General features: G+C 51.3%; 6 protein-coding genes across 6 annotated transcripts; 2 read left to right on the top strand and 4 right to left on the bottom strand.

The window, feature by feature from the left end:
• Positions 1-173: 173 nt before the first annotated feature.
• On the bottom strand, positions 174-2,595 carry BP01DRAFT_293654 (putative C6 transcription factor; the record flags this gene model as incomplete). The annotated part of the gene is made up of 6 exons (XM_025571742.1): positions 174-432; positions 555-1,324; positions 1,469-2,120; positions 2,181-2,264; positions 2,333-2,445; positions 2,497-2,595. 6 exons carry the CDS (start codon positions 2,593-2,595, stop codon positions 174-176), a joined length of 1,977 nt encoding a protein of 658 aa, XP_025432441.1.
• Positions 2,596-3,943: 1,348 nt separating this feature from the next.
• On the top strand, positions 3,944-4,318 carry BP01DRAFT_262065 (uncharacterized protein; the record flags this gene model as incomplete). The annotated part of the gene is made up of 1 exon (XM_025571310.1): positions 3,944-4,318. A coding segment is annotated over one exon (375 nt), but the record flags the coding sequence as incomplete, so codon positions are not given.
• A 273-nt stretch (positions 4,319-4,591) lies between these two features.
• Positions 4,592-6,325, bottom strand: BP01DRAFT_390735 (GIY-YIG nuclease family protein; the record flags this gene model as incomplete). Its single annotated transcript, XM_025578026.1, has 1 exon — positions 4,592-6,325. One exon carries the CDS (start codon positions 6,323-6,325, stop codon positions 4,592-4,594), a length of 1,734 nt encoding a protein of 577 aa, XP_025432439.1.
• Positions 6,326-7,527: 1,202 nt separating this feature from the next.
• Positions 7,528-7,701, top strand: BP01DRAFT_293631 (uncharacterized protein; the record flags this gene model as incomplete). The annotated part of the gene is made up of 1 exon (XM_025571740.1): positions 7,528-7,701. A coding segment is annotated over one exon (174 nt), but the record flags the coding sequence as incomplete, so codon positions are not given.
• A 1,964-nt stretch (positions 7,702-9,665) lies between these two features.
• BP01DRAFT_337804 (S-adenosyl-L-methionine-dependent methyltransferase) lies at positions 9,666-11,152 on the bottom strand (the record flags this gene model as incomplete). Its single annotated transcript, XM_025573302.1, has 4 exons — positions 10,958-11,152; positions 10,778-10,904; positions 10,581-10,707; positions 9,666-10,509 (listed from the first exon to the last, which is right to left on the bottom strand). The coding sequence occupies exons 1-4, from the start codon at positions 11,117-11,119 to the stop codon at positions 9,666-9,668; spliced, it is 1,260 nt and encodes a 419-aa protein (XP_025432437.1). The 5' UTR covers positions 11,120-11,152.
• Positions 11,153-12,289: 1,137 nt separating this feature from the next.
• Positions 12,290-13,381, bottom strand: BP01DRAFT_364642 (Spg1/Tem1 GTP-binding protein; the record flags this gene model as incomplete). The annotated part of the gene is made up of 4 exons (XM_025576330.1): positions 12,290-12,388; positions 12,444-12,518; positions 12,569-12,861; positions 12,913-13,381. The coding sequence occupies 4 exons, from the start codon at positions 13,379-13,381 to the stop codon at positions 12,290-12,292; spliced, it is 936 nt and encodes a 311-aa protein (XP_025432436.1).
• Positions 13,382-14,463: the final 1,082 nt, after the last annotated feature.

The raw sequence follows: 14,463 nt of genomic DNA, 5'->3' as shown, positions 1-14,463 counted from the left end.
AATTCCCACCCATTCGAACTCAAGGTTTATCCATCATATCCCAATCTAGTCCACATCTATACACCAGCTCTAAACAAGCAAAACATTCCCAAAACACCCTGAAAACCCAGGACAATAACGCCCACCACACCCACGCGCTTTTCCGAAGCTAAATCAAGAAACTCAGAGATAGATCACACGGAAGAACGTTCATTCCACGCCTTCTCAATCGCACAGCTCGCCAGACGATACAGCTCCGTTACGAAATCCGCCACCATCTTGATGTGCATGATCTCGCTGACCGAGGAGGGCTGGCGCAGGAAGATCCGCTCCATCATGCTCATAGCCGTCTTGAGCAAGCCCAGGTCCTTGGTGGCTTGCGGGTCGGTGGGGTATTGGAGGATGTTGCAGAAGATGGCGAGGAGGGCGGACATAGGGTAGAAGATTAGGGTCCTGTTGATCTGGTTAGATGAACTTTTTCTGTTGTTTTCTGAAAACGAAAAAAAAGAAAAGCAAAAGAAAAAAAAAAAGAAGCGAGAGCCAGTCTATGTGTGAAAGGAAGGGGTGCAACTAACCAGAATATACCCGCGACCAAGACATGCTCAGACGCCTGGAGGTACAGAAGCGTGGAGCGGCTGGCTTCCACCGACAAGGCGAGGCTGGAATTGACGCCGTCCATGATACCGCCCTGGTCTTGAGCCCAGGGCCGGCAGCGGCTGCTGGCTTGGTGGATGATGTTCATGCAGAGGTGGTAGTTGAGGCGCAGCATGACCTTGTGCATGGTGGCGTCGGGGTCTGGGGTTTCCTGGGAGAAGGAGAGGGTGGGGCGCCACTGCTGGGGGATGGAGAGGCGCCAGCGCTCGAGGTCGTCATCCAGCTCGCGGATCTCCTTCAGGAGTTCGGCGTCGGTCTTTTTGAGGGCGCGGAACGAGTACAGCGCGCTGTAGGCGCGCGACTTGATGATGCTAAGGCGGATGTCGACCGGGTAGAGCGGGTCGATGTCTGTGCTGCGGATGGGATGTTGGATGAGGTGCTGGCAGTCGGCGGCGTGCATGGCTAGGGTCTCGTCGTAATTGGGGGGCAGGGTCAGGTCGCAATTCTCGTCGGGCAGGGTCTGCGGCTGGCCCGTCCGGAGGGAGACGTCCTTCTCGAAGGTGTAGCAAAGCCAGAAGATGCGTCGGATGTGCTGCTGGGTACGGACGCTGGTTTCGTCGGGAAGCGATGCGAGATACTCGCTCGAGTAGCAGAAGGCCGTGTGGCCGCCAAGAATGAAGATCATACGCGCAGCTAGTGAGCCGTAGTAATTCGCAGACTGAAGATTACCTGTTACAAGCTCGTACACTCCCTAGATGAGAAGTTAGCCAGCTGGAAACCGCGGTTCTGGTCGTCGAAGCGAGCATCAACGCTGCCAAGCTTGACGGAAGGCACCACAGCAACAACTCATCCGACTGCCCAGTGACATACAATACGGGGATTGGGAAGAGCTCACCAGCATTATGAACACTTGCAATCCTTCCAGAGAACTAGTCTCTTGCAATATTTGAGGCACATAATATTGCGCTTTGACTATGTAGGCTTCATTATCGACTGGAGGCAGGCCTCTTTGTAGTTCGATTTCGGGGGGTGGAACGAGGCTTGCAAAGGCCACGAAGGCGAAGATAGATGCCTTGATGCTTGCTTTCTCTTGAGCAGGTCTCGGGTTTGGCTGCTCGTAGGCTTGGTAAATGGTGTCCCTGTACAGGACTGGATCGAGGACCGGGAAAATCAGCCGCATCAACGATTGACAGAACATGTTGTAGTAGCTTTCCACAATATGTCGCGGTGGCAGCTCAAACGTGTTCGAGGTGGTGGAGTTCGTCATCATGGCGTCGTAGTTGAACGCTCGCTGCCTCTCCCACGGGGTCTTAGCAGAGCTGACTAGCCTGGAAAAGGAGACATTTTGGCCTGTCCTGGCCTGCACCCATTGCCTGCCCTCGGGAAGCAACAGAGGGATACCGGTGAACAGGTTGAACACCCCAAGCGCTCTCCCTGCAAAGTGTAGAGCCACAGAAGACGAGCCCGATGTCTGCTTGTAGGGTGTGGGCGATGCGTCAGAAAGCTCTGGGGCACTGCTTGGCGCACGCACGCGAAAGTCGTCGTGCCTTGCGGTAGTGTCTGCTCATTATCAGCTGGCGAAGACGAAAGGGGCGTGTTCAGGCTACGAACCCGGTTCTTTCATCAACCTGCTGGTCAAAAACTTCTCTATTCGCTCGATTCGCTCGGCTAGATCAGACGACTCTCCCGGACTGGCAGCATTTCTACGATTGCTTAGAATTCCACGTGAAGGTAAATGCAGTTTCGTGGCCATGCATACCCTTTGGGGTTCTTGGTAATTTTTCGCTTCCTCACGGTGATCCGCTCGAATGTGCAGGCAATATCATGGTGACTACACCAGTTACATTGCGGCTGTACGCCATCACATTTAATCTACAGGATGTCAGAGATACGAAATCAACCCAGGTGGCAAGACAGACCGACCTTTCTTCTGAAGCACGAGTCGCAAGCCCTCGCGACACGCTTTCTAGGTCTCTGGGTCTCCTCGTCCGACTTTTCAGTTGAAGTTGGCGGGGGATACATTTGGATAGAGGTCTGATACTTCAAGTGGCTTATAGATGTTGCAGGCAACTCGTAGGGGTCAAGTATGCTGGCAAGAATGAATGGAATGATGCATCCGTCTCTTCCGATCCCGCTGACAAATCTTTCCGCTGCAGGCTTCTTTCTCCGGATGAGTGCTTTGTCAGCAAAACGAAGCTCGGTGGTTGGCCGTATGAGTCAGCTATGAAATCAGCCTACTTATACCAATTATGCAAGATATGCCATGTCCAGCCTAGCGCCTTCTACCCTTGCGGCGCTTTTCCCTGATATCCCCGAGCTCGGATTTCCTCCGCCTCGACTCAGCCTCAGCCTGAGGCTACTAATTCTTCTACCTTCCGTCTTGACGAACTGGGGCCCGCATTAGTGTCAACGGTCGGTTGCCTTTCCGGGTGATACTATCTGCAGATCAATGCAGATCAACCCCTGCTTTTCCCGCGCGCAGGAATCCGCCCTGAAACGTGCCCAACATGAGAAAGGGTAAGTTACCATGCATTCACTTCCCTCCGCTCTGGGCAAGACATATGAGCCTCGTCCAGTCTTCTCCACACTGCATTCTACTATAGTAGGCACAACTGATATTGACTTTGCAAACCTCAGCCCTCCCGGCCATACTCATTGGACCGTACTATCTTCTCTGCACCTGGACAGCTCATTTTTAGAAAAGGTTGCAGAAGTCAGGAAGTACTTACTCAGTATCAAGGGATAGTTAGCAGTGACAGGGGCTGTGCATGTAAAGCAGGTATAGCGAACAGAATCCTGAAGGATCTCGATTGACTGACTCCAGCAAAGCCTTCTGGGCCCACCTCCCACGCTTTCAGTGGCCATATCGGTAAACCTTGGTGGGACTGCCACCCCAGCCACCCCACACTTCAGGGGCTGCAACTCTGCAGTTTTGGGGGCGAAGGAACTATTCAAACCTCACCGCCGAAGTCCTCTGCATTGAGTTGTAACTATAGGAAGTGGATGACGGAGAGCGAAAGACAGAGAGAGAGAGAGAGAGAGAGAGAGAGAACGCAAATCTTGACCGAGTCAGTCCAAGTATCCATTCTCTGGCCCCCAAACAGTGCCCGCATTACCCTGTTCTTTCAACGACAAAGATGATCGCTTCAACTCGCATTGAGACGCCTAAACCGGGAGTTGTGCTCTCACTATCAAGATTACAACGCATATAAAGAACCTCAGCGCACCACCAGCAACTCTCTCGTTCATCAACCACAAACAACCCTCTCAATTCCTCACTTCCAAGTTCATCTTTCTTCGAATTTCTGCCAATCTCCACAAATTCCACAAGATGTTGGCCAAATCCCTTGTGCTCACCCTCCTGGCCACGGCCTCCACTGTCGTCGCCTCCACCGACATCATCCACTTTCTCTACGCTACCGACTCCTACAGCGACATCCAGGGCGCCGGCAGCGGCTACGGCGCGGGCTTCACCCTGACCGACAACGATGGAAACACCATCTACAACAACGCCGACCCTGGCGGCTATGCCCCCTGCATGGACAACAGCGAGAAGGTTCAGTACACCTCGGACTGCTTCACCGGCACCTGGACCTTTGGCTGTGAGTCGGCCTTCGATGGCAGCCCCAAGCTCTGCAGCGCCTACGACCCGGATGGAACAGCCTACCCCGGCAAGGCGGACGAGTCTCTCGACTTCATCGGCATCAGCGCCGGGATCACTGGAACCTGCAGTGGGGAGGTTACCATTGCGGGCAATACCTGCACGAGTGACAGCACTTTCACCGTCGTGAAGCGGTACCGTGGTAACTACAAGTCTGTTTAGACTTGATGCAGGAGAGGGGGTCAAGAACTTGTTTTATTTGTACATACGCCGAGACTAGGGGCTGAGGAAGGGGGAAATGTTACGTGGGGACTGAGGATCTTTCTACTTGAATCAATAATAACATCCTCTATTTGCAGTACTATGTTACGGATCCCTGTCCGCTACCTGGCTTGGGTAGAGTCCGAAATGAGCACTTCAGTAAGCCTTATAGACCTGGGAAGTCTTGTGAACCTTGCGAGTCTTGCAAGGCTTGAGAGGGCAGAGAGACGCCGAAGCCTTTACTCGTTTCTCGACAGCCGCACGGGTTCTCGATCGGGGCTGCGTACGTGGCATGCCTGGCTCACCATTCCCAATTTCGAGACGGCCACCCAATATCTTTGTTGACTTTTTGTTGTTTAGTCTTTTGTGTGAACGTGTCGCTTTGGGAGGCTTTGGGAATCCGGGTGACTCCGTTTCGACCTCAGTGTCTCCGGAGAGTGTTGAAGGGGTTGGAGATGCTTTGTTCTCAAATATTTTCGTAACAGTGATTGACGGTCGATCAATGACTTTCACCCCAGGAGGCTGTGGTGGGGTTACTGATGAATCTCGGGGTGGCTTCGATTCGACTTCACTAATCTGGCGGGTCCTGCGAGGCGATCCTGATGCCCTTGCATTGACTTCTTCATGCACATGAGTAAGACCTTTGCGACCCTTCGCAAAGCATAGCCAGAAGAATAAGACCAGAGTGATGACGCTGTCAAAGAGAATACCAAGCGTTAAGAACATTGCATATACCGCGTCGTCTAACCATGCCGCAATAACTTGATGGCACCGGCAACCGACTAGAAAGAATAGCCTCAAACAAATTACTCCGAGAAAACACTTGGCAGACGTTTCCAAGGAGTAAGACGCGCGAGCTTCGCCGACCCTGTACCGGAGGTTGCTGATCTTGTACCAGAAGTTGTACTCAAATTTGGTCAGCTTGGCCCATGCTTCCCATCCTGCTCGCAGGCACGCTGAGCAAGCTTCTGTCTCCGGGTTCACCGTTGTATTATTGTTAGACTTGCACTCTCTGCATTTGAAATACCCAGACTTTTCGGCTGTGAACAGATCCAGTCGCTCTCTCCAGAAAGGTTTCAATGTTCCTCCGCTGGTATATGGACGATACTCCTGCAGCCAGTCATACCAGAATTCGAGGATCCCGAACGCAACAACCTCTTCAACATCGAAATACTCTCTATGTCTCACATTGCACGCACACTTCTTGACAAAGGTCATGTTTTTGTTCTGTAGCTCATTCAAAGCCAGACTTTCCACACATTCATATTCTTTGAAGGGCTCCGTATGATGTATTTTCCAATGCTCCCGCTGGCAGTCTCGTCGGTGCTCACCCTCTCGCACGTTGGGATATCTTGATGTTTTTCCAATCTTTACGAGGAGTTTGCTGGGATCGGATGTAGTGTCAGGGAAGAGAGATTTCTCGGAGTTAGGAACAGAGAAGGTGTATACCCAACCATTCTCGAAAGTACATCTTCTGCATAGTATTCCTTTCATAGCCGTCACAATCTCGTTCAACGTCTTTTTCTTCAAGATCGGTACTATCGACGGAAAATCGGGGTCATATTGCTCGTCACTAAAGCTTTCATCTGGAGTCGACGGTCGATCAGACTGTTCTTCCGGGTTGAAAGGCTCATGTGCCTCATTTGCTTCACAAGCTTCAGAAAAATGCAGAAGCTTTTGCTTGTGCCATTCCTGCAATGTGTAATCCTTCTGACCTGCACCTGACGAACCTCGTTGCGGTGTCTGGAAGGGTTCTCTATAGACAGCGCCGGCATTATCCTTGTGAGCCGGTAATAGAGCATCCACAAGTATTTGATTGCCAGAGACAAGGAGCCCATACTCCCAAATTCTCCTGGCCTGGGCGTACACAAAAGGAATCCAAGTCGACATTTTTGAACTGTATGCCTTTGAAATGGCTAATGCTGATGATGGACGACCCAACAACAGTCATCTTGCGACTTATATGGCATATCTTCCCAAATCCAATACTACTGGAAAATTGACCGCCGGCGTGAGCGGTAAAGCCCATGTAGCGTGTGAGGCTGTACCCTTGTCAGTCCACGACTTCCCGAAATAATTGTCACCGTGATAGGAACCAATTCTCCGTGAAACGCGACACTAACAGGGGGTGATTGTGCCTGGGCTGGGTATATATCTGGTGAGGTGCAGTAGTTCAGACGCTGGCCGAATTAGTCCGCCCCTAGCCCTGCATAGTTCGCCCATGCCTGACTCGCAAGCGCTTACATGTGGCTAGACTGCGCCTCAGCGCATGAGCCCTAAGGCTACGTCTGTTCTTCCATCAATGACCTTTGTTCAATAACCCTTGCTGGTACTTATCGATAGGCCTCGATATTGTATAAGTGAGGGGATAAAAAGGTTTCTGCCTTGAAATGCTGGCCGTGGGCTGTGGCTGTGCTGGGCTCGACGTCGGCGAGCCCAACAGCGACAGATCTTCTCAATTCTATCACTGGACAATGTTTATCACCGAAATGAATTCATGCATTCCATATAGCCATGCTGTCAGCCGAGATGAATGTCAAACGATTCGGCGCCAGGTAGCGTCTCAGCGGGTGGTCTTCTTTCAGCTGCCACCAGCTCAATTATAGACTAGCGCGCGGCCTGGTAAACCGCATCATTGTTGTTTGACTCGCTCGAAGGCTGTGATCAACAAAGTCAGCTAGTTTTCGTCTTCGTAGTGTCTATCTTGTAGTCACGTCAATACACGTCAGGAACGTTTTGACATTGCTTCATTATGAGAGAGAAAGATATAGGTCTTCGATTTGGTGAGCACAGAACAGCTATACACAATATTGGCTAATCGACGGAGGGATATCAAGGAAGGAATAAAACATCATGTCGTCAAACGTCAATCATCCAGCCATCTGACCGAAACCATAGACTTGTTGGAAACGTAGAAATATCTGTTCGGTTGATGAAGAAAGGGAACCCATGCAATTTTGCTAGACGATCCTGTGTTGGGTAACGAAACGATAGGACTTGGGGAATGAGGGTGGCAGGCGTGGACGCTAGTTCTACTTGTCTGTTAGCTGTGTGGCCACAGCAATTAACCCTGCAAGCACGAAATAACGTACCACATCACGGTACAGATACAGCAATCGCACTCTTCATCACCGCAGTCGCATCCAAAGCACGGCTTGGAGACTGTCTTGATGGGTTTCCTGATCGAAGACCCCGAGCTGGAGGAGGGGAGTATGAAGTTGACGGGAGAGGAGAAGGATCCGGCGTTCATTCTGGATAAGAGGTGAGGAAACAGACCAAAGTATTGACGATAATGTGAGCTGATTTAAGTAAGGGCAGAAGGTCTAGTCAGAGAGCCTTGAGGTAGTGGTAGGATGGTTGCTTGGTTGGAAATGGGATCAGGAACAGCGGAGGAGGAATAAGTATGGAGGATGGATGGGGAACAACTCGGTCGGGCCCAGCCATCAACGTCATTCTGGCTCCACCGAGTGGAGTGCGATCCTCAGGCTGTCAGGCCAACATCCCGTCTTCTTTTCCTTCCGTCCGCGAACAATAACAACCACCACCACCATGCAGAACGAAGCTCTCTCTATCTTCACCTTACTCTCCGCTTTTGATTCAATTGGGCAAAAAATATGATGATACGGTCTTATCCCTGTCCGAATATTGCACAATAACGGCTATCGTAGTACTATCCTCTAAAGCTTGGGATGAAAAACTGCTGCGCTCCCTTCCGCTTTCAAGTGCGCGCGACATTGATGAAATCGTCCCAGTTGGCGCTCGAAAGCATCGGAGCTGTGCAGCATGGCTCAATGCCCAGACTGTCGAGGTGTCTATTGAGTTGCGACATGATAGCATCGCATGCATGGCTCTCCTTCTCAACCTGAGCAGCTCTGTTCAGCCCCATTTGCTCCACGTACCAGCTGGAGTCACTCCTCACCGCCTCAGACTCATAAATCGCCAACAAGTCTCCGTCTAGCCCCCGCTGGGAAGCGATCTCATTCAAACAACATGCGCTGTCCAATCGCCAAGATCATGGGCCCACAACGTGGCAGGATAAATCTCTTGTAGTCGGCACTTCTATGAGATTCGAAGGATCCAAGAAGTTCCCGCATTTCAACAATGATTCCGCTCTCGTGCTGCGCCAACAGCGACCCAGAGTCTTCTGCTTCAGGGACTTGATAGCGTTCGAGCAGGATCCCTGTCGCATGGCCTGATGATATGCTGGACGCGAGTATGTCCAATGGATTGACAAGTCGCACTCGATGCTTACGGATGCAAAGAACTAAGAGCTCCCCTTCTGCAATGCTCGTACTTCATGTCAATGACTGGCTTGTGTCAGTGTAATGGCATAGATATTCCAGCACACAAACACTTACCTCTATATTCGCAGTCTGGTTCTCCGAAAACATTCCCGCTATCGGCATGGATGGCGGCATGAATCTTGCTTGTTGGTGCTTGACCTGTGACATTTGTTGCTGCAGGGCTTCACGTACTTTCCCGTGCCGGTTGGGTGTATGTAATATGAATCCGCCATCCGACTCTCATGTGGCAGTAATCTCCAGATGTCTCGCGTCGCACCTGTGACCGGCCTCGTTCAGCATGAAAGCTCCACTACCGTTCCAACATGAGCGGGACACCAGGAGTCTGTTGCAGGAGCGTACATTTTATCGAATGTGAGAAGCTTCCGAATGAGAGGTTCAAGGTCCGGTCTCCTGCCCACATAGGTGGCCAGTATGTCCACAACCAGGTTATACTGAATGCTCACCCCGCAACACAACCAAGAAAACTTTCTCATGTTCGAACAACAGCAATAAGCTTACAGTTTCTGCCCATGTTTATTTTGAAGACCTATCGCGACAAACCCGAAATCAACCTCGCAATCAGGCTCAAAGGACAACCTGCCCTGATTCAGCTGTACTCAAGCCGGTGTACGGGATCATGCCTGGGATATCTGGCCAAACTGGCTGCATCGCTGGGCTTCTAATGGCTGCAGGTTTTCTGCGTTTCTTCGCAGCCTGGCCCCTCTCCGAACTCCTGGCTGCCATGACCAGAGCACAATCCGCGCATTTTGTCACGAGGAGTCATTATTATTGTTACTCCACACTGGAAACCCCTAGCGCGAAGTTGTTGTTTTTCTAAAACCCAATCCGCTGGGACTCTACAAACAAATAACCATAAGCCCCAAAAAACACCCTTAACTCAATACCCCAAGTCCCCGAAAACCCCGTCTCCCTCGGGGCAAACAAACTCACCCCCTCCTCACCCTCGCCTCAAGAAGCACATGACCACCCTCTCCCTCCCCAAACGCCCCAGAGACCTCAAACCCACCCCTCTCCAACAACGCAACCCACTGCGCCTTCGTCCGCTCCATCGCCCCATAATTACACATCATGATCATATCCGTCTGCACAACCATCAATCCCGCCCCCGTCTCAGGTACCACCCCCTCATTTACCAGCAGCACGGAATCCTCAGCCATTGCATCCCGCAGCCTTTCTAGAATGAGCAGTGCCTGCTTATCAGGCCAGTCGTGCAGCACCGTGCGCAGGAAATACGCCCGGGCGTGACGGGTGGGCTGCTCATCGAAGAAATTGTGCGGCTGGAGGGTCACACACTTCGGGAGGACAGTGGGGTCTGGGATACCGGCGAGGACGGAGGGGAGGTCTTGGAGAATAAGTTGCGGCTGAGCGGTGTCGTTCGTCGTCGAGGGGGTGAAGGTCTCTGGGAAGTGCTGGCATAATGCGAGGAGGTCTTTACCTTGGGAGCCGCCTACGTCGACCAGGGTTACCCGGTTGGACTCGCCGTTGTTGCCATGGGAGTAAGTGGTGGTGGTGGTGGTGGCAGGGGTGAGGAGTTTCGATTCGACGGGGTAAAGTTCGAACCAGGGTTTCGTCGTGCTGCGACGGAAGTCGAGGGTCATGACCTTGTTGAAGGCCTGCTGGAGGTGCGGACTGGCTTCGAGGTGCTCGAAGAAGGTCTGGGTGGTGTGGTGGGTGTGCTGGAAGGGGCCGTCGGTGGCGTCTGTGGGACTGGACCAGGAGGTTTGGGCGAAGTAGGTTGGGAGTTGGGACATGGTTATTAATGTGTATGTGCTATATGTAACTGGTTGTTAGCAGGCGGGGTGTCGAGATGGAGCTAAGAAGGTGCTCCGGAACGCACGTACGCGTGAATTACGACAGCCGAGAGAGGCGATTGCGAGGTGAATGCTGTAGCTAGAGGAGTGGATTTGTAGGTGGACGGGCCGAGCTCCTCGAAGAGGTTCATGACGGCGAGGAATCGCATGAAGCGCGCTGATCGTGAATGGTATTAGCCAACGATAGTTCCGGATGATGCTGTTGGAGATGTAGAGACGCAACATACCAACGAGAATCTCGTCGCCTCCGGTGGTTTGCGCGAGCTGTTGGGTGGTTGCCGTGCCCCCTGCTCGAACAATGGCATCGAAGAGTCCTAGATCCACGGCCAATCGCAGTACCATTGCTTGGTGGCTCTGTCGGGGATGAGCATTCAGTCACCATTGTCCACAGAAAAACGAGTACTTACTCCGAAGACTGTCCGGAGTGTGAAGTCAACCGGGGTCTCGACTTTGCGTCGCAGCTTCTCGATGCTCTCGAGGAATTGCTTGCGTGTTGGTTCGTCAATGGTGTCCAAGGCTGGATCGTTGGCCAGCGAGTTGACTCGGTCAAGGAGGTAGGAATGGGTCATTTTAGTAATTGATATTGATATGATTATTTCAAGAGTCTATGTGTTGTAGTAAGAATGCTTTTCAGAATACCTTTGGATCATTGAAGCTTTGGTTATATAGTTCTTGCGCTTGAGCCGCTCAACGGGGATAAGCTTCAATTTGCCGTTCGAGCCGGGGATACAGAAAGCGTGCGGACATAGGGGAACCGATCCGCTCCGGAGTACGGAGTAGTTTGTAACTTTGTATGATGCTTCTCGAAGCAAGTGGAGCAGACCCTGCGATGGCCCATAGAAAGGTATCAGGGTGGAGTCAACGAACAAAACCAGGCTGAAAATGCCGATAATTGGGCGCGGGAAATTGTCGCATCCGATATCCAAGACCGAGTCCGAGGCCGGGCCCGAATACGTTCTGTGGCAGCATGTGCTCACTATACGAGTCACGTTCCGATAAGATAAAATGTGATGTCATACTGGCATTTTTGGAACTTGGTACACAGATCATGGATGCAGTTCCAAAACTGACTCTCCATCTCGCTCGGGGGTGTTGATTCAGTAAATCGTGACAATGGCGTGCGGGCTCTCAATAACCACAAGACTTGTGCGCGAAAATCACCTCCCCTTAGATCGCAGGTAGCTAGGCAAATATTCAATCGAAATCATCGTGTAGCCTTACACTACAATACTTACATGGGCGGAAACGACTCTATCGAATTGACAAACGTCAAATTAGACTATCAACAAAAGAAATAGACCTCCTCGAGGAGATGCGACAACACAAACAGAAGAGATGTATCAGGTCAATGTTGAAACCGAGCACTCCGGCTCTCGTGCAACGGTCCACACTGGAAGCAATAATGACAGACAGCCCGCAAGTGAGCGCTCGAAAATATTGAATAATGAACAGGTGGGGAATTTAACACACTGTAAAAGTAGTAAGTCAAGCGATGAAATGAAGGAAATCCAGGCGCACCCTAATGCTTATGAAGGACAAGATGGAATAAGGAAGGGCGATTGAGAAATTAAGGATTGAAAACACCAACAGCGGACCAGTCTAATCCTGATCATCATGATCTGGCATAAGAGCCACCGTATCCGATCACCCAAAGGAGGGAAAACTTTGTTCATCGACATCACGTCGTCCTAGGCACGTAATCGTTCATCCCACTTCGTTTTTTTCTTCTTTCATATCTCTTAGACGTTCTTATAGAGCAATAGAGGCTCACCAATGTTCTCGATCTCAGGAATAGTACACTTCAGATCGAAGGCCTTAGCAAGAACAATCTTGAAGATCTGCAATAAAGTCAGTGGGAGAGCGAGAAAATGGTGGTTCGTTAATGGAACTGACTTTTTGAACATTGATGCTATGACTAGTGCTGCTGAAGATGAGGCTGGCTTTCATGGCCTTGGCAAAACGCTTGGCCTGTGCGTCGTCAGCAGAGCTTTCCGATTTTGAGACGCGCGACCACTAACCTGAATGGAAATCTCCTCCTGATCTTCACGGGGGAAGTTGACAAAATGATCATACTTGGTGCCAATCAGGAAGGGAATAGCGGTTTTATTGAACCCACGACCTTGACGATACCACTCCTTGATTGAGTTCAGGGTGCTCTTGCGCGTGAGGTCAAACATGAACAGGATAGCCACGGCGTCATTACAGACAAGAGGAAGCATGTTGACGAATTCGCGCTGGCCACCAAGATCCCAGATTGAAAATGTAATCTCCGTATTCCGGATCGAGATGGTCTTCTCCATAAAGTTGACACCTTGTCATGCAACATCAGCACAGCTCATAAACCAAAGGCGAACAAGCATACCCAATGTCTGAATGTAATCCTCATCCCAGCTGCCTTCCACGTATTTCACCATGAGACTCGTCTTTCCGATCTGAGCATCTCCGACCATGCCCACCTTGATAACTACGCTGTTCTTCGCTTGCGACGGTGTTTGCTTGTGACTGACTTCCTGTGATGGTTGTGATACGAGACGGTCCGGATGGTTGGAGTGGCCGGAACTAGGCCGCGAGGAAGGCAGTTGCGACGGATGGTTCGATCGGGGGGCATCGCCATCTTGAGAGTGATAGCCTCGTGCGGGAGAGTGAAATTCATGGGAAGAGTAGTGGGCGCGTGAGTCGCTGCTGTAGCCATTTGCGATCGTGGCCTCGTCCGCACTTACGGCCATTCCAGGCTGGGCCGGCGTAGGTAGGTCCATACTCTGTGCCCGTTCCAGCTCCAGCTGGTCGGAAGGTTCGGAGGCACCAGGTACGTAGGATTGTGGCGTATCCATGATCGAGAAAATATGTGAATGGACGTGTGCAAGGCGTTCCTGATGGCGTGGTTTGGTTAGCGCTGGGCGTAAACACGCTCGAGGTCTGGACGGAGACGGTGGAGCGGGGATGCTAAGACCAACCAAATCTGTGGATGAGAGATCAAAGCAATGTTTGGTTGAACCGCATGTATCGACACTCGGTCGCAACAGATAGGAGGGCCGGACTGTCAGGCAAATTTGTCAGCGCCATGATGGCGTTTTATCAACAAGAGGAAAAAGGCAGTAGTTAATGTGCCTCCAGGGAGGGGTCCCTATAGAGACGGGGGAGAGGGGCATTGTTGATGGAGTGATTAGTATGCACCTTGTATTGCAGAAGGAGCCCAAACAATGTGACAGGTGCACTAGTAGCCAAGGCACGCAGCCATGGGACGACGGAGCTTCAAGGAAGGAAACGGTCCAAAAGCGTGGGCCAGGCTTTGAGTAGCAACGAACCAGAGAAATAGAAGCAGAAAAAAATTAGATAAAATGCTGCGGATAGAAAGTAGTAAACAGAGAAACAGAGAGAGGGGTGGTTGTTGATGGAGAGGGATGAGCTGAGCTGAATTGCGAGAGAATAATTAATAGGTAACCCCTTGAGGCGGGGGGGAAGAGGGTCGTAGAAGCAAGCGGCAAGAATGGAAATAGAAGCTCAGCCATCTGAGCGTCCCTTTCTTCGCAGCTCGGGTTTCCACGGTAAGCTACTAAGGTACGACTATCCCCCCCCACTTCAGACGCTTTACCGCCTGGGAGACCGCCTTTGTACTCAAAAACAGTACCGCCGGCAGAGAGCCCAGTGGTCAATGGCTGGCTGCATGTCCTGTGACGCCCGTGGCTGTCATGTGACCTGTACCTTTCGTCCTGCTTCAAGGTTGTCTTCTAAGCTTTCTCGCACGTTTTGTTGTATGAATATGATGCATCCTTGTAGGAGTAACTATATCCTATGCTAAATGTTATGTTACTTGCTTGCTTTATCTCCATAGGTCTCAGAAACAGGCAATATCTGCAGTTTTTGGCAGACATGCGAAGTCCAGCATGATTCTTGGCAAATACTCACCTCTGTT

This window comes from Aspergillus saccharolyticus, assembly GCF_003184585.1.
Source record: "Aspergillus saccharolyticus JOP 1030-1 unplaced genomic scaffold BP01scaffold_10, whole genome shotgun sequence".
In the NCBI taxonomy this organism is placed as follows: Eukaryota; Fungi; Ascomycota; class Eurotiomycetes; order Eurotiales; family Aspergillaceae; genus Aspergillus; species Aspergillus saccharolyticus.
Note: the sequence above shows the minus strand (reverse complement) of the source record. Positions and strands in the feature narration are given on the sequence as shown.